Here is a 27,579-nt window from a genome sequence, read left to right on the forward strand (position 1 = left end):
TCAAATACACACTACAAATATTGTCAACTGTACTACTTTATAAACCAGTAAAACACAATAGTTGTTTGATTAACTTGTAAAAAAAACCAGATCAGTGCTGCCTCAATATTTTTCCAATAAAGGTGTGGTAAAAGTACACTGTTTATGGGTAGCTAGGACGTGGGATGATTGCTGAAGTTCAGTTTTCAATACAAAATTTAGTGTAGTCCTGTGACATTGGAAGACAAAAAATACTACATTTTAAATTAATTTATTTCCTAATCATAGGTTACCAAATAATTTTGCATGACCTTCTAAAGCTAAGTTTTAAAAATCATGTTTGCATTTGTTTGTAAACAATACAGTTTGCAAACTTGTCAGTGCAACAGAGTAGCAAAGCCCCTGGCATCTTTATGAAAAAGTTCATTCACTTCGTACCTCTTTACATACCCAACTTGTACTTACTGTAGTTATTGAGTTCTTATGTAGTGACTCCATCCATGCATTTTCTGTCAATCTGTTTGCTATAAACCACATCTGATGGAAAGTTGGAAAGTTGTTCTGAACCTTGTAAAATTAGCAGCTGGCAGAAGAGAGAGGCGTACTGCTGCTTCCACAGACAGGGTCACGGGTAGAACTCACATTTTGATTTGTTTGGCCACCCAGGAAACATACATTTTGATTGGGGCACTCAGCAGCCACAAAGCAAAAGCTGAGTGGTCACCTGGCTGCTGGAGGCTCTGCAGCAGCTGGGGCAAGTCATTGTCTCATGGTGCTGGGTGCCAGTGGGTGGTATGGTCTTTAGAGAGTGAAGATGAAAACAGAGGATGCAGCAAGGTGCCAGGGAAGAGCTCAGGTTTGCCTTTGTGACTCAGTGAGATTCTGGAAGAAGTGTTGTGGTAAGAGACATCAGAGCTTTTGAAGGCTGGAGCTGTGGGCAGTTTGGAAGGAGATGCTGAGGCCCTGGGACACAAATAGTTTAATACCTCATGTTTCCTTATTTCTGCTGCTGCCAGCTTGGGAGATTTTTTGCACCCTTTTCCAGCTTTTTTTTAGAGTATGGTATATACCACTTATGAATGTTCAGTGGTACAGTCATTTGTCACAGGTACACGGTTTTGTGCAACTGGAAAGAATGTGTTTTATTTGTCTTGCTGCCTCATTAAAGCCATTCATTTTGCTTGAGGAATTGGGTTGTTCCGAGAGCAAGGGAAACTAATTCCCCCAGCTCTGTCTTTCTGCTGACCGCTGGGGAGGAATGTGAAATGGGAGGATTAATCGGGTAAGTGCCAAAGGGAACCCAATCAACAGGCCTTTTCTTCTCCAATGTGCAGCTCTGTGTTCTTCAGCCACTTGGAAAGAATTTTTTCCTGCTTTATGATGCCTGCCTGTGGAGCATATATTACCACAGCAGCCTGAGGTTCATATTCCTTTTCATATACTACCTGCATTTTCTCAGAAAATAACACCTCAGAAGTATGTTTTTCCATCCATTGTTATCTTTGCTTTAGTTGCAGCTACTAAATTTAACTGTGGCATGCCTAAGGGAATTACTTATTCACTTTCTTGGCAAACTAGTTAAAAGCCCTGTCCTATTTGCAAATATTAATATTTTCTAAGTGTTTCAAAGCTCCCTAGACTACATGCTGAAGCTTCTTGACTAGCTGTTCTGTGATCCTGGTTACTCCAACTCCACAACTAGTTTTTTGAAACATCCAAGGTCTGCTGCGAGGACTAGCTTCTGCCATGTCACTAAGAACATTGGGGGACCTGTGTGGACACAGATTGCACACAGTAACAAACTCTAACAAGTTGAGGTTGTCTGGAAGAATGATGGTGGTCCCACAGAAAACGTAAGTGCTTCAGGGCAGATGTGATGGATTCAACAGTAAGGATCAATATGTGCTGGACTGTTGCCTGCAGGATGAGGGACAATTATGCCTTGTAAGGAAGGAATAGGATTAGCAAGGAGCTCTCACTCCAGATGACCAGCAGTGAGTTTGGCCATTTTTTTTTTAATGACAGAGGAACTTAGGAGGAGATGAATATTCACTGCAGAAGTCTGTTTTCCTTGCTTTTCTCCCCTTCCTTTCATCCTTTCTATTCAGGAAAATTCATTAGATAGATGTGGAAACAACCAGGCCTGAGTAATGAAGCCCAAATCTGATTACACAGGAATGTGCTTTTAGCAGTAAAATTTACATTTTTCAGATAAGGTTGGTATGCAATTTAAAGAGACAAACCCATTTGCTGTCAGAATACACAGGCTTGTGACTAATTCAAGTCTTTGCTCAGCTTTTGCTATGTGTTTAAAAGATGTTATTAAGACAGTATCTTCTAAAGAATGTAATCTTTGAGAAATCCTCAATTTAAAATGAGACAAGAAATCCCAATGCAAATCATGGATTGTTAGAATTTTTAAACATGTGACCAAAGCAGACTGTTTAGAATTGTTAGTGCTTAGAGTCTGAGCCTGTGTCAAATCACTGCCTCACAATCATGTTAGCAGAAGTAGCTCAATCCTCCTCACAGTACTTACTATTCTTTTTCAGAAATCACAATAAATTTTTCCCATGGGTCAGAAACATCCCTGTGATTATTTGGCTAGACACATGAGTAAGAGTTTGAGAGCTCATTTTGGCTCAGGATACCAGGCACTGTCACAAACAAAGAAGTTACCTGCCTAAGTGCTACCAGCTTTTGCTTAAACTCTTCTGACTCATCAACCAGCAGAACCTTTTAAATACTTTACAAAAAGGCAACACAATAAGGTCGTTAATTCAGCTGTATAAGCACCTGGATAGCAGAGACAGTACTTTTCATTATTTTCTACTTCAACCCTTGACAGTATTTTTGGTTTAACTGGATCTGGAATTTAACAAAAACCTGTAGCACCAATTATTTGTACTGAAAGCCTTCAGGGCCTATAATTTTGTTAGGGTTGCTTAAGATACCGGAAAGTTCACGCAGTGGCAAAGTTTTGAACAGGTAAAGGACAAGCTTAAACAGGACCACATTTCTAACTTGTTCCATTACTACTAAATAACATCAAGGCTGTTCATAGCATAGAATAAAATTATTTATATGCTACATTATGCAGAAGGTAAACTTCTAAAAAAACTAGTTGTTTGGTACAGGGGAAGGACATTTTATCAGAATCAGCTGAAAGAACTTGTCTCTTCTGAGTCTTGATATTTCTTTTTCTTCTGTTTACTATCGTACAAATCATCCATGGTCTTGGCTTGTAGCTTTGGATTACCCTTGCTCTGACAGACACTTGGTCGAACTGGAGATGCATTTCCTTAAATACTTAGCATCATACAAATAATCTGTAGAGAGAAATGGAATATACAGCACCTATTCACTATACAATGTTTACCTCTCTGCATTTTTAGAAGAGAAAAGACATTTATGAACAAAGCTCTAGTGTGTTTTGGGGACTGTCACTGCACTCCTGTACAGGATTAAATGAGGGCAGAAATTTGCAGTAACTGGTGAGGAAGAAGGAATTCAGTTTTATGTATTTCTTTTATGCTGCCTCATGTCCTTTTCCACAGGATTTGCCTGAGGTCTTTTTCATATGTAAATGGATTTGTCTTGTCTCCAGTGCTTTCTGTGGTTACACAATAAGATCTTTTTATCCCCTCTGTCACTTATCACTAGCCAGTCATTCAAAGTCCTTTCTATTTCTGTTGCAAATGTAGGACTGTTCTAGGCTTTCAGTATCTTCTTGTAGAGACTAATACTCTTTTCTGTGCTTTTAGGTGCAGGTGTGTATGGACAGAATACGTCAGTCAGTATTACAGTTGCCAAGCATAGCTCACTATTGCTACAGATGCTAATGTGTAAGAGCATCTGCTTGACAGTGCCCACCATGGAAATTACACAAGAACAATTTCTCAATTCACTATGCCCATTCTCTCATTTTCTGAATTAAATGCCTTCATTTGTAGGCAGTGATCATATTTTTGTTTCAGCTTTTAACTGTGTGTAACTCAGTGTGTAAACTCTTAAAACCAGCATGTAGTAGATCTGTAGAGGCACAGGCTGCATTATTTATATAGAAGTCTTAAATGCTCTGCCATCCTTAAAGCCAAGGAATCTGTCTAGCTGATGGATCCTCATGTTGCTGGCTTAGCAAGGCTGTTGCAGGGGACAGCAGGGAAGTGGAAGTGTGCAACCTGAGGAATTAAAAGTAGAGGACACAAAAGGACTGTAAGATCAAGCCACTGTTCACTCTGGCTTCCTCAAGTGAAACCCTGTATTTTCACAAAATCATATTGCTCAAATAAATGGTCAAAAACCAACAGAACGTAAAACTGTGACTGCATGCAGTAAGAGCTGACAAGTCTCCTGATTTAGGAAGGACAGCATAGCTTTGGCGTCTCAGAGCCAGGATCTTTGGCTGTCAGTGAGAGCATCTGTCAAGAGACACCATCCAGCCTAACAGCTGGAGGAAGAACCGAACGACCTCTGAGTTCACTTCTAGCCCTAGCCTATTCTGTGAAAACAAAACTTTTCCCATGGTGGCAGAGGCTGCTGCCAGTTCAGGACAAAGAGATGAGCCTTCAGGAGCAGCTGCTGCAAAGGAGTTCGAGGAGCCAGCACTTTTTGGTATAATGGCAAGAAATTAGGGACAGCACCTACCACCCTGCCATTACAGTGAGGAAGGATCTGCGTATGAGGGCTTCCTGTTTTTCTGTCCTACATCAGGATGCATTTTAGAGGATTAAAAACACATCTCTCAACTTTTCTGTCAAAGCTCCTGCAGCTGAATTAGATTAGCATTACCAAGCCAGCAATTTTAAAATGAAAGCAGATAAGCAACAACAAGGGAAGTTTCTGATGCTGGTGTTTTGGTTTGGCTTTTTGGTTTTGTTTGGGTTTTGTTTGTTGTTTTTTTCCACTGAAAAGTCTGTCCTGTTGGACTAAGTCAAACTATTGTGGGGAGATGATGCCCTTCTCCCAGGTGGCCTTTTTCTTTCAGCGTAGGACCTTTATATGGTCAGAAGCTGTGTAATTTCACACACAGATAAGGCAGGCAGACAATGCACAGACTATAAGAAGAGGCTTGACCTTTCTTCTCACCATCATTTAGATAAATTGCACGAGTGAGCTGAGCAGTAAAATTTTTAGGGGAAAAGCCATTTAAAATGAAAAAAGCATTAAAAAAAAGTAGTTTGAAAAAATGTTTTAATAGAAACTAAATCTTGTCACGTGGCCAAGACACAAATACCACTGCCTTCATCCACAGCAAAGTTAATTTGCTTTTCCAAAGGCAAAGTTTTGAATCATGTGTCCAGCCTTGCTGAAAAAATTCTTCACTAATCAGCACCGTCTCATTTTCATTTTGCTCTTTCCCAGGACAGAATGAATAGGAGATGCATTGTGTTTTCCTTGCTCTGCAACCCACCTGCCATTTCCACACTAGTAAGTAGGAGTAATGTCTCCACAGAGAAACATAACTTCCTGTTGTTAAACAAATCCATAAGGAGTATGCTCGAGGTGATGCATTCACTTTTGCTCCATCCCAGCACAGTCCAAGCCTTTTCTTCTAGTGCTGGTATGTGGCTCTTTATTATGTAGTGAATACTCTCTATGGGGAATGTTTTCTTCCTAGTTATTATTATACTTCCATTGTCTTTTGATTTCCAGTGATCAAACGAATGCTGTTGTCCTACTGAGAGAAAAAAGATGCTATCTTTTCTGTAGCCCAGACATGATACACCAGTGACTTTGAAGGTTAAAAACAAAGCTTTATACTGCAAGTGAAGTGAGAGACTAAAGAAGGGATCAAAGTTTAGGACTAATGCACATATGACAGCACTTGATGGGCTACACACATGTGGCAGGGAATCACCATAAAGGTAACACCCACAGATGCTTATGGAATGAATTAGAAGTTCTGAGGAGAGTTCAAGGTGACTAGAAGCACTTCTGTGTTGTTGAGGTTTTGTTTCCTTAAATTTGTGCAATGTTACTGGATTCATTTACCGAAAAGCTACGAATGGTTTGTAATATTTCTAAAGATAATTTTTATGCAAGACCTAGCCATGTTTTCTACCTCAAAGATTCAAACTGTCAAATATGATAGCTTAGTTTTCCTTTCAGATAGCTGATAGTAAGGTGAGTTAAGATGCTACCTCCCTCCACTCCAAGTTTTTTAAACAATTTCAGATTAAAATCCACAATAAGGGATTCATGATTTGCTGTATATTACCCCTAAAAGTCTTCAGGTATGTATATTATAGAACTGTATGCCAGCAAGGGTGAGAAGTACAGCTTAACATAATGAAGCATCAAACACATCACCTTCAATATTTCACACTTTCTGGCTCCTGGCATGTCTGTTTCAACAGCTGATGGTCATGGTGTTGACTGACTCCCAACAACCTGCAGCTGAGAGGGACTTAATGATTTTTATCTTTTTAAAGAAGACAAAAAAATTTATCCTCCCCCAAATCCTGTGGTGCTGAAGGTATAAGAATTTTATGCAGCCACATACATGACTTGCTCAAGGTCACAGTAGCAGTTGGTCTTAAGATTAGGATTCAGGTCTTATATCAGGTCCCCACTCCTCTGCTCAGACAGCTAGAGCAGCACTTCCATGCAGCTTATGAGCAACAGTTCTTTTGCCTAAAAATGTATTCAGAATTACAGTTAGAAATTATAGGAAATTTTGGGGGTTATCTGGTTTTATTTCTGCAGTAGGCAGCACATGTACAAACTGAGTGAGTTCACAGTCTTATGCTACTATGGAGAGGAATTTAAACCACATTTTTACCCAGGGGAAAAGAACATGCAAACATATCCAAACAGTATCTATTATCCTAGTGAACAGCAATTAAAACATTATTGGCAGCATTTCTTAGCTGCTTTGCAGACCTGTATTTTATCTATACTGGGATCAAAGGAACTTTATACATTTAGTGCAGATCATGTTTAGGAAAAAGATTTTACAAAGCTCCTCATGTTCAAATCTTCTTTCTAGCCACTTCAGTAATATAGTAAGCATTACTGGAAAGTTTAAAATGGTTAGAACAGCTTCATAAGAGGCAGGAGAGAAAATGGGAATCTTGTTATGAGCATCTTCCTCCAAATTCTAACTGCAGCAACCTGGGTTTCAAATCAATTCAGCAACAAAATTCCTACTGATTTTTAGCAGCATAGGAATGCACTCATCATGTCTTTTGCCACATGAATTTTCTCAGAGCTCAGCAAGACCACTCAGAATAACCCCAGCTTGCAGGAGTGTTTATATCTTAAACAAAGAGATGCTGTGCTAAAATAATTTGCATTTTACAGCTTTCATGGTGCATATATTGAGTTGACCTTGACACTAAGTCACCAAAACCAAGTATTTTGTGACCTTTTTCATCATCAACTTAATTCTAACTTTTCTCCAAATTGAAAATGAATGTTAATTTTAAAAGCTTAATTTTTGCTTTGTAAAAATCACAAATTCAATCAAAGAATACATACTTCTAGTGCTTTTATGTTCCTTCCAGCTTTGGAGACAAGGGCTTTACTTTTTAACTCCAGATGGCACTGTGGTGCTTAACACTAACTAGCTCGGGGAGAGCTGGATTGCAAAAGCCATGCAAGCCCCTGAAAACAATGGCTTTCTTGTTTCATGAGAAATCAGCTGCTGTTAGTTTTCCAGTGCAGATGTCCTATTTTACTTTCAATTCGCTGAAGTCTGAGCTAACAGTTTATATGCTCAAGATATGACCTGATGTGGAAGAAAGGACTCACTTGCCTGTGCTTGCGTGAGGTCACAAGGGTAGTATCCCTTGCCTCCACCAGCAAAACCTAAAGCAGTGTACACTGTTGTAGAATGGAGAAGCTCCCTTGTCGCACAGCTCTTCCTATTCACAGTGACAAATGATCTCTCTTTAGATTTATTAATTCTGCTTTTAAAAAGTGTATTTCAAGGATGGGGTGCAAACCACCAAAGTCACAAGGTTATCAATAGCTTTTCTATGGAAATTCATAGGTTTCACTGTTTGGAAGGTATCTTTCACCATTTCACGTTACCACTTAGACTATTAAAAAAAGATCTACAATAAATAGCATTCTTCCTTCACTAGTTCTTCTTTGCACTTCACCTCTGCAGGCTGTTGCACTTTTTAACCAAGGTAAATCCTTTTCAATAAGTTAATGAAGCAACTGAAGGCATAAAAAAGGGGCAGGCTATTTGTCACATGCCATCCAGCACAGATGACTATTTAACTAGAAAGAGCTTATGAAAAAAGAATAGCTCAAAAGACAAAAAGGACTAAAAGCGAGAGAGATGACTGCTCTAAACAGGCAGGCCCATAAAATAGTCTTTTATGGTGCCCTTTTCCAAAAGCATCAAAAATGCACACTTACCTGCCACCACACACAGAGGGCATTCCTAAGTTCCTCCTAGATCTATGAAGTATCAGTGTATTTGTCACGTTAGTTCAGGCAAATGAGTAGCCATAAAACCACACAAGGCAGAATGTCCTACACTGCTAGATAATAATGATGCCTCTGAAGACTGAAAATCTGCATAACACCTGCTTTCATTCTGCAGCTCTGTAGCTCTCAATTGTCTTCTCCATCCTCAAAGCTGCATAAGGACAATGGTGGCTCCTAAATAGCATTGCAGAGTACATGACTGATATGTTATTGGCATGTGCCATGATAAAAAAGCATGGCTTCTTTTGGAATGTGTTCATGTCTTCTGAATAGAACTCAGAAAATGTTCTGAATATTTTTAAATGTTAAGAAACTGTCTCCAAACAAAATTTACATACATCCTATTTGCAGTTTTGCTGCTGACTGGGTAGTGTTTACATTACATGTAATGCAAAATCCTGCCTTTACATTAGTTGCATTTAAAAGTGCTCTACTCAGCCTTTAGACTAAAACTAGTGCCAGAGCAGACAAGGGAGAAATTTCAGGAAAAAAGTTAATATTTTGTGCATAGCATTGACACATATAATTAATAACAATAAATAAATATCTAACAAAATTGGCAGTAAAAAGAATGGGTATTTCCATACAAAGTGGTGATAAGCTTTTATCAGCTGCAATGCTAAGTCCATACAAAGATGAAATGAGAGCTGGGTAAAAGCCAGATGATGACTACAATAGCAAACAGGGTTTGGCTCAGCAGGCACCAGCATTTTCTCTGCTGCAGTACAACTTCATTCCTTCTTAAACTCAAGATGTAAGGTGAAGGAAAAAAATAGAAGCAAGGCCATCTCAGTATTCCTGAAGCTTTTCTAAATGATCTGTTGCTGTTTCCCTTTGTCCCTTTCTCAACCTGCAGCTTCTGTGCAATGATGTATGCTGGTGCTGTGGGAGGAATACAAGCACTATTCAAAGCACCTTTGGCAACATAAAATTTTTACAAGAGCTTTTGGGGGCAGAGTATCTCTCCAAATCACACTATGTAAAGCAAGGCACGCTCTAGGCACCATGCTGCCAAAGCTACTGCTCACCCAACAAGCGGCTGCATGCCCACACTCATTTGGCCACTGATTCACACTAGTAGAGAGGTGGATTCCTCATACATCTTCCAAGTTATGTGCCTGTTGGGGACAGCTGCAGTGCTCACCTGTCCCAATTTAAGAGGTTGCAATTTGGGATTATTTTGCCTTGCTCAGAAAGAAGTGTAGCACAAATGGCATGAGTGGTGTCAGCCTCTGACCTATGAAAACAGAATCAGCAACAATTTGCTTTTCTGATCAATAGCTTGCTGTAGTATGGGCAACTGCATCAGACAAACACATCTGGTGTCTTCTGTGGTCATAAACTAGACTTACTCTAAACCTGTTTGGAACTGAAAATACTGCAAAATGTTATTTGATGCATTTTGCAAAACAGGAGGAGACTGCATCTGAGGAAAATGAAGAATGGAAGTAGTACATATAGACATTATAGCCTTCTGGAATGGAAGCAGGATTATTAAACCTTGTATGGAATGTAATGGAAACTGGTCTCTACAAAAGAAGTAGGTTCATGTCTTAATTACTGTCTTGTGGAAAACCAATTCTGCCAGTTACTTTGTGGGCCATCTAGCCCTCTTCTCTTTGCCTGCTGGGGAAAAAGGTACAAGACTTCTACAAATGTTTCTTCACTAATTTAGGTCTAAACATGTATTATAGTTTGATTAGGTTTGATGTGATTTTTCATGTCTTTGGGGAGTGTTGTTGTTTGTTTTTAACAAGTACTGCTCTTTTGCTGAGCAGCCTCATACTTCACGTTTTGTTTCCGCTAAACCTGCTGCCAGGTAAGGCCTGCATGCGAGGGATGTGGTTTAATATTAAAGGCAGAAGAAGTGGTATCCCAAACAACCTTGTATGCTGGAGATTAGAGTCCTTTTACTCTTTCCAAGTTCCAGGACAAAGCAGCAGCCTTTATGACATCACATAAAATTTCAAACCACTTAAAACTAGTTTCTAGAGATTACTCTAGAACTTATGTATTTTATTATTTTCAACGGTCACGTAAACATAACAACTCAGTTTCCCATTGTAGTTTTACTAGAGAAAAGGCAGGCAGAGTAAGTTGTCTGCACATATTTACTTCTGTCTTTGAAAATTTGTTTTTTGAGGAAATATCAAACTTGGCTTTTACGTTTCTCTACTGACTCTCTGCCTTCCTCTTAAGTGAACAATTCATCCTGCTCCTTCTGCAAGAATGCAGTGATTGGTAGCAGTGCTGAACTTTCAGTGTACCTTTGGTTTTTGGGGTGTTTTTTTTGCTGCAGCCAGATTTACAAAGCTGTTAGGATAGGAACAGATTCAGATTGTAAAATCAGAAAATAAACAAGATAAGGCTGAAGTTTTATGGCTTACCACACTAAACGTCCAAACTTCTGAAGTTTCTCATTTTAACTCACCCAAAAAGTGTCTACGGTCATCAGTAATGCAAGTTTTTGTTACCTATGGCCTTCCTTATCACTATGCCTTTGGAGCCTGCTGGCAGCAAATGATCATCATGTATGTTGGTATTTCTTCAGATCTGCACTAACATTTCAAACATCCCATCCCATTCTCTGGAACAAACAGACCACACCATTTTCCAGAACTAATCCAAAGAAGATCGCCAACCACGGGAGCATTCGGTTCAAGTTCAGTGTAACTGTGAAAGAAAACAGAATGAATTTATCACTTACCATTCCAGAAGATCATAGAAACCATGTGAAAATTTGTATGTATAAGAAATCACAAAAGTTGTTAAAAGTCTGCATTTCAAAGCCATGCATAAAATTAACATGAATTTTTCATTTTCCAGGCAGAAAAAGAATTTTGGTTTATGTTTCAATGATTTATGAGTTGTTTCAAATTCTAACTCATGGATCTGATGGATACAACATAGTATGTACAAAACAATGACAGTGAGGTATGAGGTGTTTTTTCTTTTTTTCATGAAGTGTTTTGTTTTATTCACTTTCTATTAGCCTAAATAACACAGTTTTAAGCTTCAGCTATTTCTGGCACTTATCTGATACCAGTAAAAAATACAGCAACAATAGTCATTATTTCTATTAACAGCTGTATTCTCTCACAAACATTTTGTACAAATAGTGTAATTATAAGAAAGTAGAATCATACCTCTAATTGCTTGAGAGTTTGATATCAGGACAAAAACTTTTATAAATGCAAGGCACAAAGGTGTGTAGTCATGTTCCCAGATAACAGCTGGAATTAACAAAAGCTTTCCATAGCTGGATAACAGCAGTGCTTTGAGAAGTAAAATGAAATCAGATTTTCTCTTCAGCATCTCAGGTCTCATCCACCATAAGGTAATAAAAATACCAACCAAAAATGAAGTTTGTTCTAAGAAGAAATAAGAGAAGTTGGAAAAAAGAGTGTCAAAATCAAGTCTTTTTTTGATGACTTTCAGTGAAATGATACATTGCAAATGAAACTGAGCTACTGCTGTTTAAAGAGATATATAAATATGAATCACAGAATCACCAAAGTTGGAAGAGACCTCAAAGATCGAGTCCAGCCTGTCACAACAGACCTCATAACTAAACCATGGCACCAAGTACCATGTCCAATCTCCTCTTGAACACCTCCAGGGATGGTGACTCCACCACTTCCCTGGGCAGCCCATTCCAATGGCTAATGACACTCTCAGTGAAGAACTTTCCCCTCACCTCAAGCCTAAACTTCCCCTGGCACAGCTTAAGACTGTGTCCTCTTGTTCTGGTGCTGGTTGCCTGGGAGAAGAGATCAACCCCCTCCTGGCTACAACCACCCCTCAGGTAGTTGCAGACAGCAATAAGGTCTCCCCTGAGCCTCCTCTTCTCCAGGCTAAACAATCCCAGCTCCCTCAGCCTCTCCTCATAGGGCTTGTGCTCGAGGCCTCTCCCCAGCCTTGTTGCCCTTCTCTGGACACATTTGAGTGTCTCAATGTCCTTCTTAAACTGAGGGGCCCAGAACTGTACACAGTTGAACATGGCCTCCATCTCCTGTGATCTTTTTAATAGGCAAATACTACTATTAAAGTAATTCAGTATCATGACATTCAGCATAATTCTATCACAGAATTGTCCATAGGACTGCCATAATTTCTAACACCATACAGCACAGGAATTTTAGCATAAGAACTTCTTTACTTTTCCCTTTTAACAAAAGAGGGATTTTTCTACTCTCTGTTAGCCTGTAAAACAAAATCAATACTGAGTGAGCCCCATGGGCTCCTTTTGAATTAGCTCAGTAGTTGTCTGGAGCTGGGTGTGTGGGCAAGACACAAGGTGCTTCAGTTTTACTGAAGGTATGATAGTACTACTTGGAGGAGGAAGACCGTGCTCTCTGCACCCACCAAAATGGGTATTGGCATCCAGACCACAGGCTGTGAGGAATGCCACAGCCTTTCACAAGCAACAGGGGGCAACACTGACTATGCATGTGTGTGGTGTAAGCAGGTTTTTGACCTGCTCATCTGGTTGGCACATGCTCCAGGATGAAGTGATGGTGCTCAGGGAAGAGGTTAGTAGATTAAGAAGCATTAGGGAGAGTCAGAGGGAAATTGAAAACTTTCACAAACTGATCTTTACAAATACAGAATAGGAGTTGATTCTTAGTGGGGCAGAGTATTTGATATCCTCTTATCAGCAAGCCCCCCAGCCCTCCTGCAGTAACTCACGTGTGCAGGGACAATAGGAACAGGTCACTACCTGACAAAAGAAACAATACAAATGGAGCAAGCGTGCTCCTTTAAGAAGCATACCACTCACAATGCCCTTGCAGAACAGGTATGAGACTCTGCAGGAGGAACTGTTTGTGAGCAAGGAGGAGGGCTCACAACGGTCAAAAGTGCCACAAGGGCCAGAAGTGCTCTCAAAGTCGACCCACCTCAGGCCAGCCACAAAAACTGACCCTGAAAAGAAAAATCGAAGTGTCCTTGTTGTAGGTGACTCCCTGCTGAGGGGAGCAGAGGGCCCAACATGCAGACCAGACCCACTTCATAGAGAGGTCTGTGTCTCCCTGGTGCCCGGGTAAAGGATGTCATAGGTAAACCACCTGCCCTTGTGAGTCCTTCAGATTATTACCCACTGCTGTTTTTTCAGGTGGGTAGTGATGATGCAGCAGTGAGAGGCTCACAATCAATTAAAAGAGACTTCAGGACCTTGGGACAACTGCTAAAGGAATCAGGAGCTCAAGTTGTGTTCTTCTCGATCCCTCTGACATAAGCGATGGACGAGAGAACATTTAGGAAGAGCCAACAGGTCAATTCATGGCTCTGGGACTGGTGTCACCTACAGGGGTTTCGACTTTATGATCACAGCTCAGTTTACAGGGCACCAGAGCTGCAAGCAACCAGTGGGATGCACCTGTCCCAGAGAGGGAAAAGGATTCCAGGGCAGGAACCGGCAGGGCTCATTGATAGGGCTCTAAACTAGATTTAAAGGGGGGAAGGGGTGTTAATTTCATGCTTGCCTGTGACAAACACTGGGGCAGCTCACCAGAGGCAGAGGGATGGAGTGCCAGCAAGGGCTCTCCACTTGTTGCCCTGAGGCAAGCCAAGGATGAAGCACTGGGACACCACAAGGGAATTAAGGGGGATTCACCTAAGTGGGTGGCACAGCCAGCACAGCTGAAGTGCCTCTATGCGAATGCACACAGCTTGGGTAACAAACAGGATGAATTGAGAGCCACTGTGCTGCTAGGATGCTATGACATAGTGGCTATCCCTGAAACTTGGTGGGATGATTCCCATGACTGGAATGTGCCCAGTAAGATCACGGAGCACATCCTCCTGGAGGCACTGCTGAAATAGAGTAATAACGAAGAGGAGACTGGAGCTCAACATGAGCCACCAGTGTGCACTTGCAGCCCAGAAAGCCAACCACATCCTGGGCTGCATCAAGAGAAGCATAGCCAGCAGGTTGAGGGAGGTGATTCTTCCCCTCTACTCTGCTCTGGTGAGACCCCACCTGGAGTACTGCATCCAGTTCTGGAGCCTCTATTACAGGAAGGATCTGGATGTGATGGAGCATGTCCAGAGAAGGTCCACATGGATGATCAGAGGGCTGGAGCACCTCCCCTATAAGGACAGACTAAAAGAGTTTGGGCTATTCAGTCTGGAGAGGAGAATGCTCTGAGGATTCCTTATTGTGGCCTTCCAGCATCTTAAGGGGGCCTACAAGAAAGCTGGTGAGGGACATTTTAGGGTGTCAGGTAGTGATAGGACTAGGGGGAATGGAACAAAACTAGGAATGTGTAGATTCAGATTGGATATTAGGAAGAAGTTTTTCACCATGAGGGTGGTGAGACACTGGAAAAGGTTGCCCAGGGAGGTCATAGAAGCCCCATCCCTGGAAGGTTTTAATAGCAGGTTGGATGTGCCTCTGGGCAACATGATCTAGTGTGAGGTGTCCCTGTCCATGGCAGTGGGGCTGGAACTAGATGACCCTTGACATCCCTTCCAACCCTAACAACTCTATGATTCTATGGTTGTCTTTGAAAAGGCCACCAGCAATGAAGCATTTTCATCCAGAATGAGACAAAACATTAAGGTGAAAATATCATTGAGCTATCAGACATTTTTTGACACTGCATCCTGTGTAACATTGAAATTAATGCAGATGTTAAAGCAACTCTCATGACAATTGTAATAGATAAATTACTACTGAAAAATGAGTTCAAACATTTTTACTGACATGTTATGAAAACCTGGCAAGAGCAATATTAGACAATAAATGGCTTAAGTTAATCTCTGAATGTCTAAGGGAAATACTTGTTTTAGTCTGCAGGCTCAATTTAAATGCCATGATCAGGAAAAGTATGAGAATAAAAGTATCAACTGAAAAAACAACCAAGAAAACCCTTCCCTGCCTTTAAATATAGTCTTAGAACATGGAAGTATTTAGTCTCTACCAGTGAGGACTCTGTTCTGTGGTTTCATGTATTCATTACAACCCCCAAGAACCCCAGATATGGCTTTTCCCAATTATTGTTTACTTCTGTAGAGATAATCCATAACATTGTGTCACCTTAATGAATAACAAACCTTGAAGTCAACATGAAATGTGCAAAAAGGCTGAGCTCTGTATTAGTCTTCAAACTATGTAAATGGGTTCAGATGAAGATTAATGAATATTAGCATTCTGTAGTGTTTTGATATCTAATGGTGACCACACCAGTCTGAACTGTAGTCAGGATGAAAATATGCATTTGCATTAAATGAAAGCAAATTAGAGAGTATGCCTATAATTATTTAATCCACTCTGTATTAATTTTTGCAATATAGGCTTGTCAAAAGACTCATTAAATTATTCAATGCTTAAAGAGTAGACAGTGACATGAACTAATCATTGATCTTACCTAAAGAAGCTATACCAAACATTCTATAAAAATCCCATTCCTTGGCATATCTAATTAAGTCATCAGGATCTGTATTTTGGCTTGAATCCTGTAGCTGCAACCACCTGAGATAAGCTTCACAGAGCAAACAAAATATGTAGAGCTTCCCATGAATCTGGTAAATGAAAGAATAAAAGCATTAGTATTAAATCAGCATAAATTAAAGCATTAGTACAAAATTAGTATTTAAATTACATTTCAACATCTCTACCCAAACAATGTCTGTATGTTTACTGGTTTTGTTTAGAAATGCAAGCAAATTACTTCTGTTGAGCCACTAGCTTAGCAAAAAAATTAGCAAATTTTCACAGATGGAATAGTTCTTCCAGAAGCCTCACAGAAGACTCTGTTATCAGTCTCCAGAAGCACTGAATTAATTAAAAATCTTTAGTCAGATTTATACTTGGGAGGACAAGGCAAGTATATTTATCTACACTGTTTAACCTGGACTGGCTAAGAGGTATCAACACGAATTACACTTAATGCTTGGGTTGTTTGCTCTAGATTAGAGTCCCTCTCCTGGGATATCAGTCTTTAAAGTAAAAATATGCAATTCTGAAGAAAAGCTACATCTCTACACTCCATCATGGCCAGGACAACTAAGCTGCCCAGGTAAATCCACATCAACACTTCATGTGAAAGCCACTATTCTTTTGCTATAATTTTGAGGGGATGGTTAATTAGTCAGGAAGAAACTTGTGAGAAACTGGCCTGGTATTGTTAATATGGTATGTCATACTACTATTGCCCATTGCAGAAAGAATTGTTTCCAACAGAAATGTAGTTTGGAAATGACATCTTTCTCTTCCAATGTTGTTTAGTACATCATCCTTTTAACATCAATTACCATGATAAAGGGTGTAGAAAACTGCATGAACAGTTCCTTCTCATTAATATCTAAGACGATTGCTGTATTTGCTAGTATTAGGGCTTCACTACTGTGGAGACAGTAATTTTCTTAGGAGCAGCTGGAGTTTGAAATGTTATGTGTTATATCATGTGCATTCATGATTTAACTGCTTTGGTTTGCTGGAATCTGGAAAATGGCAGGAAAAGAACAATCTCTAAAATGTTACAACTATTACAATCACCTTACCAAATTTAAATATATCTTTAACAACAACAACAACAACAAAAGTCTCAAGGGAGGGAGAGAGCAACTCACATTTATCTTTGTGTTGAAAAGAATGTGCCTATATGCTTGTGCTTTACATAAAATAGCATTAATCAAGATGATAACAGGATCATACTCAATGTATTTGTCCACAGGTTTCTGGCATGATTTCTGAAAGTCACAAAAAAATAGCAGGAATTAGGGAGGGAAAAACAAACGAACAAAACTGAACGGAAAACCCAACTAACCAACCAAAAAAAGCTTATGCAATGTTCCTCTGCTTTTAGCACAACTGTCTAAATCCAAGCTATCTGTTCAATTTGTACTATTCCTTCCTAATCTTCAGTTTCAATAGGTTTTTAATCCATCCAGAAAAATAGTCTATTGACACTACAGATAACACAGACTTCCCTTAAAAAACAAAAGATACATTACAGATTTTTACAAGCATCTGATTAACAAAGTTAATACACTATCCAAAGATGTACTTAGTTATAATTTCATGCCCTGCAGATGCAAAACAAACAATTTTCCCAAGATCTTGTTAAAGGTTAACTTGTTAAAGGGAGATTTTTTGGTAATTTTTTAAAAGAAAATTAATTTCTTCCATCAGTTCTTTCTTTTCAGAAATGCTTTATCCTCCTATCCAGCATTTTTCTTCCTTTCAAAAAGACAATAAATGTGGTTTTGCTGTTGGGAGTATTCTTCTGTAGTAGTAACTTGTCCACATGTTTCAAATGATTTTCCATTACAGGCCAAATACCAATAGTATTCACACACAAATATAGCCAAAGAGCCAGAATTTGCTACTAAGCAGCAGTAACACCTTAGACCGTTACTTCTCCGATACACATGCTGGTTCCTGTGGTGCCTACTAGAGGGGTTTGGAACACAAGCCTGTGGTGGGTTTGGAAGGGGTAAGGCCAAGAAGCCTCCTCCCTTCCCCCTTGTAAGGTAAAAGGGAAAAAAAATTGAAGGGAAAGGAAAAAAAAACTCACAAGCTGAATTAGCAAAGCAGTGGAGCTATATTTACAAAGCAATGTAGGATTTGCAGGGGGAATATTTACAAATTTACAATATCTACAATATATACAAAGATATACAACAGAGTAACACAGAAATGAGAGTAAGCCCCCTCGGCAGAGGGGTCCCCCACCTCCACTCTTCCCTCTCTTCCCCCCCTTTCCCCAGAATGGGATAGAAAGAGAAAGAAAAGAGAGGGAAAAAAAAGTTAGAAGCAGTTTGTGTTAATTGGAAAGGAGTTAATACCGGCTGTTATCTGGTCTTCAAGGCCGAGGCCTTGGCAGAAAGCCCAGCACAGAAAGCTGCTGCACGGAGAAGAGGCGGAAGCAAGACTGACAGAAAAGTCGTGCAAATGTCCACTTCACTCCCAGTTCAGAAGGTGCTTCCTCCCACTTTACCAATGAAATAGTTTAGACTATTCCTTCCGTTTACCAACTTCCGTCCACCATATTCCCTTTCTTAAGGGGGCAACGTCAATCGGCCACAAAGCCCTATGAGGAGAGACTGAGAGAGCTGGGGTTGGTTAGCCTGGAGAGGAGGAGACTCAGGGGTGACCTTATTGCTCTCTACAACTACCTGAAGGGAGGTTGTAGACAGGTGGATGTTGGTCTCTACTCCAAGGCAGCCAGTACCAGAACAAGAGGACACAGTCTCAGGCTGCACCAGGGGAGGTTTAGGCTGGATGTTAGGAAGAAGTTCTATACAGAGAGAGTGATTGCCCATTGGAATGGGCTGCCCGGGGAGGTGGAGGTGTCACCGTCATTGGAGGTGTTCAGGAGGAGACTTTATGGGGTGCTTGGTGCTATGGTTTAGTTGTTTAGGTGGGTTAGACGCGATGATCTTGAAGGTCTCTTCCAACCTGGTCTATTCTATTCTATTCAGGTTATGTCACCCAGACTAGTGGGAACTGCTTATCATTTACCCCCTTCAGATTTATTGAGTTACTTGCATGAGTGATCACTCTTGACTTGAGTTAAATGAGAAGGACTATCAAAAAGCTATTATACTAGCTGTAGACAGGATGGTCAAATAACATCCTTACAAACAGACCTGAGGGGGAAACAACTTCAGCAGAGCACTGAAGAGCGGCAGCAGTTGATCATAGCAACCACTTCAGCTGAAACAAGTACACTTGCAGAAGTGTGCTTGCCTGCAGATCATCTTTCTCCTGCTGGTGATCCTCCAGTTCAGCTACTTGTTTCCTCCAGCCCGTCCTCAGCTAATCCCACTCCCCCAGGCTGTTCCATTAGCTGCCATGCATGCCCAGAGTACAACCACCATAGAAATTATCTCTATTTCCATTTTAATGAGCTGCCAGAAGAGAAACCTACACACACAGAGCTTTCTGAAATGTTGTAACAATCAAAAATGCAACATTAGACAACACACATCTTCAGACAAGCTCCCAGGATACGGCAAGAAGGTTTTTTTCCAATTAACAGGAATTTCCTATGTCCAAAATTAACTCTACCTTGCTATTTCTCAAGAACTTGAGAAAGCAAAATTTCACTAGCAAATTGAATCTAAAGTCCAACATCTATATCAAGAGACATTTCTAAACAGTGTGTAAGTAGAACAGTGCCCAAGGAATGTTGCTACCACCAATCAGTATTTGTTGGTCCAGCTCAAGAAAAAAACCAACAAGCTCATTCAGATTACAAAAGAAAATATTGTGTATGACAGCACACAAGTTAGAGGTAACAAATTACAAAATTTACTCAATTAACTAACACTTAGCTAACAGTTTGCTAAGTCTAAAATTAACACGAGCAAGATGGAAGAAAGGACATAATTAACAGAAGACCACAGCTACAGGATTTAATAAAGTGAGGATGAAATTGCAACTATAATTAAAGGCAGTGTCTTGCTTCACATTAAAGGCAGTGTCTTGCTTCACTTCTTTCTACTGACAAATCAAGAACAGATTTTCTTATAGGTGGTAATTTACAGATGTCAGATCTCTAGGCTGAGGTAGTGCAGGAATTTTTTTACAGGCTTATTCACACAAGTGCTGGACAAGCATGTACAAAGGTTAGATTTAGAATATCCTAGATACCCCAAGATTAGTGATGCTCTCAATTTTCCTATAACAGGACATTTCTTCACTAGGACCAAAAATCTTTCTGAGAAAACAACAATCTTTTCAAGTGAACGGAGCCAGCCATACACTGGCCCAAAATCTTGCAGTTAAAAGGTACTGAAAGATTTTCACTGACTGCCGACACATATTTTAGACAATTAAAATCTTGGACCAACCCTCCAAGCAAAACCAATGATGCAGAAATTCTACTGCAGATATCTAAGCAGACTGCTAGAAACGAATACACAAATTCTGATGCTACCCTTAAGAGTGGGTCTTGTGCTCCACAGCTTCTGGCAGCCACAACTGAATCTTCTGCAGCTGTGAGAATGATGTTTAATTCAGTATTTCAACATACCACCACCAAACATTTAAGAATCCCGTTTCTCATGTTACTTCAACAGGAAAAAAAAAAAAATGTGTCATCATCACAAAAGAGCAGCCATCTTCAAGGACTTTTCACACACAGAAACAAAAACATTCAGGTCTGCCTGTCTTCCAGAGCTAGGTAAGAGCCCTATTCTTACCATGCCTTATTTCTATTTGAGTCTCACCCATATGATAGAAGAATCCTTTATGCTTATTCAGCCAGTGACCTAGCCAGTGTAAACTCATTCAGGGACTTGTGAGATCTATGAACCACTGTCCTGCAGAATCTGCCATGGACTAATTGGACAAAATGAAGATGACACTTGCTATATTATGACAACGTCACAGGTTTAATATACCACCTAGAAGGAAATTTTATTCATACCTGTGTTTTTTTTGTTATTTTTTCAAGTTGTACTACTAAAACATCTGACAAATGCCTATGAAGGAAATTCGTGACTAGAACATGGCTTCAGCAAAATCACTGCAAGCAAGGATCAATGTGCTTTAAGTAAATACAGGTTTGTTTAGATTGCTTTATCTAGGTAAAGTGATATAATTTTATGAACATTGATCATACTATTCCCTGAAAGTTAGTGATTAACAGCTCAGCTATGGAGAACTGCTTGCACATGTACTTTTAAGATTTCATTCAGGCAATTTACAGTGAGCTCTAATATCGGTGCTCACATCTCCTTCCCAAGTGCAGCTCTGCACAGCCATAGTCAGTTGCCTGTTCAGCATGACTGAAGAAAGCACACACTTAGCTTTTTCAATCTTCTTTGGGCTTCCTTGAAGAAATGCCTTGGTTATCGTAACCAGTTCTAAACTGTCACACTTGACACCATAAACTGCATTTACACATCTTCTTCTAAATTGCTAAATTTAGGAAAAATGGCAAATGTTTGATACTGACACAGAGCTTGATCCTGAGCTCTGCTAAGAAAGGGTATTGAGTGTATTTCATTCTCATGAATTTAAATGGATATTAGTACAGAAAGTGTTTGAGTAATCAAATATTTAGCAATATTTGACTATACTTGTCTGTTATTTTTTAAAAAAATCAGCAAAGGTAGTGACAGGATTAAGATGGGTAGAGCCTTTACAAATGAAGAGTTGGCTAAGAGGGAGTTGAAATAACAAAGAAAGAACCAGACTGTTCACCTTATCTATGTGTATGTAAATTAGAAATAGCCTCTGCTAAGGGCCTTATCTGGGGTCTTGCCATAAATCAGTGGGGGGCTGTCCGGAGACAACAGACATCGAACACAGTCTGAACTTCTGAACTTTTAGGACGGAGCACAGGCTTCATAGACTACTGAATATTAACTTTTCCACCCAGAGAAGTGAAGAACCTAATTTAAATGAACATATGATGTATGATGCAGGGGGGTTACGTGTGAAGGGGTACATGTAGCAGGCATATCAGGAAGACGGTAAATCCTGAGTATCTGAGCCAGTGGGGAAAGGGAGAGGGAAATTTGCATCCAGGAGTTTAAGATAAAAGGGAAGCTGTGCCTTCCAGCAATTTGAGAGACCCCACAGGGGTTTGTCTTATGGACTCTCCCATTATTTGAATAATGTTTTCTTTCTGATCAAAGTAACCCAAAACAGTTAACAAAAATAACATATATTTTAGCATCTCCATTGTATTAAATAAGACAAAAGAAGTACCAAAACATTAATTACAACATCATGTCTATCAGCCTTTAAAAAAAACACTACTCAGAAGACATACTGCTTTGTTCATCAAAGATACTCAACTGAGAACAGAGCTCACAAACAAATGTATGCCAAATACAATACAGTGTACAAATATTTGAGGAAATACCTGCTGCCACTGAAAGATAAAGTTCCTAAAGTATATGAAAGTGACATTTTAGAATGCTCTCTCCAACATTAAAGCATAACTGACTTTTTAAGTAAAAGTATTTTGGGATGGAAGTGATGGAACAGAAAAATGCTCTTGAAGAGGAAATCACAGGACACAACAACAACAAATATACATTGAATAACCAAGCTTCATCTTGAATGAAAAAAACAAAACCACACAAAACGAAACAGGAAAACCAGACAAGGAATAGATTTGCAAACATCTGGACATTAGAAACACCAGGGAAGCAGTCTTGGTTTAGTATTCTTTTCTCCAATGTTTGCAAGTTAGGCAAAATTAAGCTACATTGTTTTGATGGACTATATATACAGAAAATTTTAACAACATTTATGTAACTTCAGTTGCACCCTTAAACAATAACATGTAATTAGCTCTGCTTCTTTCAGGAAATGGTTCTTCATTAGGAATACAGCTAAATGGCATAATAAGTTGAAAAACAAAACAGCCAAGTTTCAGATGCATTCCATTTCAGGAAACTAAAAATATTTGTTTTCATGCATTTCCCAGTAGTTACTTGGTCTGTACATTGAATTATGTAAATAAGAAAAATAACATGCTTTGTTTTCTAGGACTACCTTCATACTGCATGGATTTTTCACCTTACCACATAAATGCTGGGCATTCAAGGGATTTACATTCTCTCTGCCTTTCTGCAATAAAGAGCTTTTCAATTATTTTATAACAGCAGAAAAGCTAAATTAAGTGTGCACTGTGCAGGCAATTTGGCTTTCTTATTACAAAACCCATGGGGGATTCTGACAGAGCTCTACATATTGCAATGAATGATTTCTTTTCTTTTGTTAGGGTCTGGAACTATTAACATTTTAAAAACACAGTAACACATATGTATTCTAAAACCACTTTTTTTTTTTTTTTTTAAAAGGCACATTTTTCTTTCCATTTTTGAATAAGCCAAGATGCTAGTTTCCCTTTATGTTCATCACACTTTGCAGAATTTATTCCAGGTTTGCCAGGTGTGGGGTTCTTTCCCCTATAACACCAATACTAGAGTGGCAATGCTATCTGAACAGTAGTTTTTGTTACTGTGCTTAATGGTTGGTTCACAATATATTCAGGGAAGCTTTGCTGTATTATTTGCAGATTATTTAAGTTGTAATGATCTCAAAATAATCAACAAAATCCCTTCTTTATAAAGAACCACCTATGCTTACTTTCACCATTGCTTCTGGTTCAGAATAGGGAAAACATCAGCATGTTCACAGCACAGGACTAGAAACAGACCCATGAGTTGCAAAGCCATGAGAAAAATACCCTCTGTTGGAGGCAAACCTAACACACTTGCACACCATGCCACCCCGCATGACCTGCTACCCCTTAGTTATCACACTCAATAAAAACATATTGAAAAAGCCTCTTGAGGGGGTGAATTTTATCAGAATTTTATTATCCATTTTCAAGTAACATTAAGTTGTTTTGAAGGGGCAGTAGTTTACCTATCTCTTGCAACTGCATTTTCACAGCAAAAATATATACTGGATAAGAAAAAAGTTCATTCACTAAATGTGAATCTCACGCAAGGAGGAAGGCACGAATCCCAAGGTCTGTGCTAGGCTTCTGCTGAAAGGGGCAGAGACTAAACAAAATAGACCCCCAAAAAAAGAGTTACAGAACTTGGGGAATTTGTCACAGTTAGCCATCTTGTAGAGCTTTTAACAAAAGACATGACCTTTCCATCTGAAGTTTCATGGTACTGTGTGGACTTCTATGTTTGACAGAAAGAAGGCTTCTTTAGATTCTTCAGCATCTGTTGCAGATTTATTTCCAGAGTGGATAGTAACATTTGTAAGGTCTTTAATTCTTGCTTGCATTAAAATTACAATAGGAAACTCTTAATTATCTTAAAGCAGTAACAAACACAGCAGGAACTAAACTGACACAGCATGATGAATATTAGGCTGATTTTCAAAAATTCTACTCAATATTGTGGGTTGGAAACAGATGTTCCCTAATGGAAGCTTTTAGTATTTGCCTCTGGGAAAAGAAAGATCCATTTTTTTCCCTCAACAGATTAATAACATTATACAAAACAATGGTATTTTATTTAGGCATTCAGATTTAAATGTTCCACCTGAAAAATCACACCCAGATCAGCTTCAATATACTGCTTCAATATATCCTGAAAAAGAAATGCAGGACTAGATAGAAGATGCTGTTGGGAGAACTTAAGATTGTTGGACCTTAAGGTGATGTTTTGGAAAGTGCTGAATGACAGGAACACCCTGAGAGTGGCAAAGACCTTTCATATGCAGATTTATTAAATTATAAAGGATAGGGTTAAAATAAGATTAGGGCAGGTCTGTATGTCAGTATAAACCAGTGATGATCATTGCAATGTTCTGCTTGTTCCTAATTTTCTGAAGCAGATGTTGGGTGGTTGTTTTCTTTCTTCCTTAACACGTCAGCATTTTCACGTACTACTTGAAAACAGGAAAAAAATACAAGTATCCCATGGCTTTTTAAACACACACACGATGATGTCTATTAGCCTTATTTTGAGTATCACTACACAATCTTTCTATGAGCTTTTCACTTTTTCACTCTTCAGCTACAATGGAGCAGCAATACTCCATACCCTAAAACAAATTAAAACTTTTCAGGCTGAGTGATCCTACGCTCTAATCTCACCTTAGACCTTCAATTTTTAAAAAAGATTTTTAGAGGGCTATAGTTTTACAAAAACCTGATATAAATGATGTTTCACGCTGTTAAGTCGGGTCTTCATATTTTTTGAAGTAATTCTAAAGTATAATTATTTTCAGGTTAAGGTGATTCCTAACACAGAAACTCATTACAACACTGCTTGCGAAAGTTTGTGAAAGGCATCAAATGACATTCTGTACTTGACAATCTTTTGTTGTCACTAACCAACGTTTCAAGTCAGAGCACAGCATTGCCTGCATGGAATAGCAAGCCTGCAGAGGGTTAGTGCAGTGACAAAGCTGCCCTTCCAGACTGAAAGGAAAAATTAAAACAAGAATAGTCTTATTACAAATCATGAGATCTTGGTAGCTGGAGAAACAGCAGTGCTATCCTGCAATACACAGATAAAGCTGAATTCACTTCAATTGCAGGAATGGTTTTATCTTGGCAATCTTCTAATATTCTCATCTTCACTTTATGAGCCATGAGCTAATGTTTCTCACTAATGTGCTTTGCATTGCCTGTTACTCTTGGGAACTGAACCTACTCTCAGCACTCCCTGGGTGGCCAGAAATGGAGAGAAAAGCTTAGAGATGATATGACACACACTACACAAGAGCAAGACTGAAAATGAATTATGATAACCCACAAAATAGAAAAGAAACAGATTGGTAGGAGTAAATGAAAAATGGTACTGATCTGAACTTCATGAAGAAAGCTGGACAGAATTAAAATTTGCTAGGAACATGCAATTCTTTGCTCTTTCCTTTACTATGTTCATTAGTCTTATTGTAATAATTCAGCATCTCTGATAAACATAGCAGTTGGAACTTCAGTCTGGTTCTACACGGGATGCTACAGCTACAGAAGACCTGAATCTTCAGTCCTCAAATGGTTAAATGCTAAGAGGAATGAGTGCCATCTACTGGCTCCCAGATTGCTTTAGGGATTATCATAGCCAAATCAATAACCTTAATTGTTGACCTGGGTTTACAAGATGTGCTAAATCCTATGTGACATGGTTGCAGGCATAAGCTTCATACATGTCTTTTTGTATCCAACTTGTCCTTGATTTCAAAGGCAAGTTTAAAGCTCGACATGAAACAGCTTCAAAGAAAACAATTTACATTTTTATCATTTACCAAAGAAAAATTTTGACTACATGATTTGACTGCCAATGACTCACATGCACTACATATCCAGTACAAAACATGACATGTAACACTAACATAAAAAAGCAACTAAAATCAACTTTTCCTTGTGGTATGCATATCTAAAGCCAGCAGAAATCAATCTCTATTACTTTGTCTTTTACCTATGAATAATGATGATCTGTCCAGGTTTTGGCGTGTCTGCAGAGATTTTTATGTACATTTTCATCTGGTTTATTTGCCACAGCAACAAGCCATTGTAAATGATTGCTGGGCGAGGATGAGAAGGATATGAATCATCTCTCTCTACTATCATCAGTAATTTGTACATATCTCATTTTCACAACCTCTTGTTGATAACTCGATAGCTTCGTGATTAATAAATTAACCCATCTTCTATCACCACTCTCAAAATGGGCTACAAACTGAGGGAAACAACCACAAAGGAAGTTTGAATGATACACAATGAAATTCTTACAAAATATTCAACAATTTCTTGAAGTACCAAGTTTCCTGATTTTGTAAGGAGTAGACAGGATGTTATGAAACACTAACTAAACCAGTCACTTAGAAATAGTTGAAAACATTGCTTAAAAGGTAAATGTTTGGGGTTTATTTGGTTTTTTTTTTGCTGCCACTGCAAAACTACCAAGAAAACACTAGTGATGGTAAATGAGAAGAGTTATTTTAACATTATTGAAACACTATGGAAAAAAAAGTGAAAAGGGAGAGCAGTAAACAGACTAGAGCATACTGATACCATTTTGTAAAGTACAACCATTGCAGCTGGCCAAGCTGTACACAGGTTTATGCATGTGTATTAAATAATCACCATAATCACCATGTCAAAAGATGGCATTTAGGTCCAACTGTTCCCAGCTGCACTTAAGTTGTCTAACCACAGAGTTGTGCTCAGAGCTGTCTTTCAGCAAGTAAAAGTTGCAGAGCACTGCCCTAGGCCCATCATAGAGCCCTGTATGGGCGCACAGAGGCCAGCTGGGCCCGTGCTACCGTACAGCTGCCTTTGCAGGACCAGAGGAACTGGCAGCGGGAAGCGTGGGAAGCATAGCAAGAGGAAAACCTACACTTGGGCCACGGAAAAGGCCGAGGAAGCAGAGGCAGTTTCCGCCGCCTGCGGCGTGCCATGGGGCGCCCGGCACCGAGGCGCCAGCGTGCTGGCAGGCCACCACGTGTCGCCACCTGCTGACTTCGAAGCCTCCTGCTTGGACCCCTCCTCTATGGCCTCCCTCACCCACTGCCTGGCCGTCGGCCCGACTCACGCAAATGGAGATACGGAGCACCCCGCGCTGGTAGTCCCTGTACAGCTCCGCCGCTTCCCTACTGCATTCGATGCAGCGATAACCGCCAAACGCTGCCATGGCCTGCGAGAGCACGCCCCGGCCTGTCAGTACTTCAAACCGCCTGACTTCCGCGTTCAGGGACGCAGCCGGGTA

The 27,579-nt window shown here is 39.6% G+C and overlaps 1 protein-coding gene across 5 annotated transcripts; it reads right to left on the reverse strand.

Moving 5' to 3' along the window:
• Nucleotides 1-234: 234 nt before the first annotated feature.
• Nucleotides 235-27,547, reverse strand: ARV1 (ARV1 homolog, fatty acid homeostasis modulator). Of its 5 annotated transcripts, none has more exons than XM_068153912.1 (7): nt 27,406-27,547; nt 16,999-17,118; nt 15,795-15,948; nt 11,571-11,795; nt 6,485-11,097; nt 5,393-6,378; nt 235-4,160 (listed from the first exon to the last, which is right to left on the reverse strand). In XM_068153912.1, exons 1-5 carry the CDS (start codon nt 27,502-27,504, stop codon nt 10,991-10,993), a joined length of 705 nt encoding a protein of 234 aa, XP_068010013.1. In that variant the 5' UTR covers nt 27,505-27,547; the 3' UTR covers nt 235-4,160; nt 5,393-6,378; nt 6,485-10,990. The 5 variants fall into 5 exon arrangements, with proteins under 5 accessions (XP_068010013.1, XP_068010018.1, XP_068010028.1 ...); XM_068153917.1 differs by having other exon boundaries at nt 5,393-5,656; nt 6,292-11,097; XM_068153927.1 differs by having other exon boundaries at nt 5,393-5,659; nt 6,292-11,097.
• Between the last annotated feature and the right edge of the window lie 32 nt (nt 27,548-27,579).

This window comes from Melanerpes formicivorus, unplaced genomic scaffold (genome assembly GCF_026170545.1).
Source record: "Melanerpes formicivorus ecotype bairdi unplaced genomic scaffold, bMelFor1.0.p_v2 SCAF_2, whole genome shotgun sequence".
In the NCBI taxonomy this organism is placed as follows: Eukaryota; Metazoa; Chordata; class Aves; order Piciformes; family Picidae; genus Melanerpes; species Melanerpes formicivorus.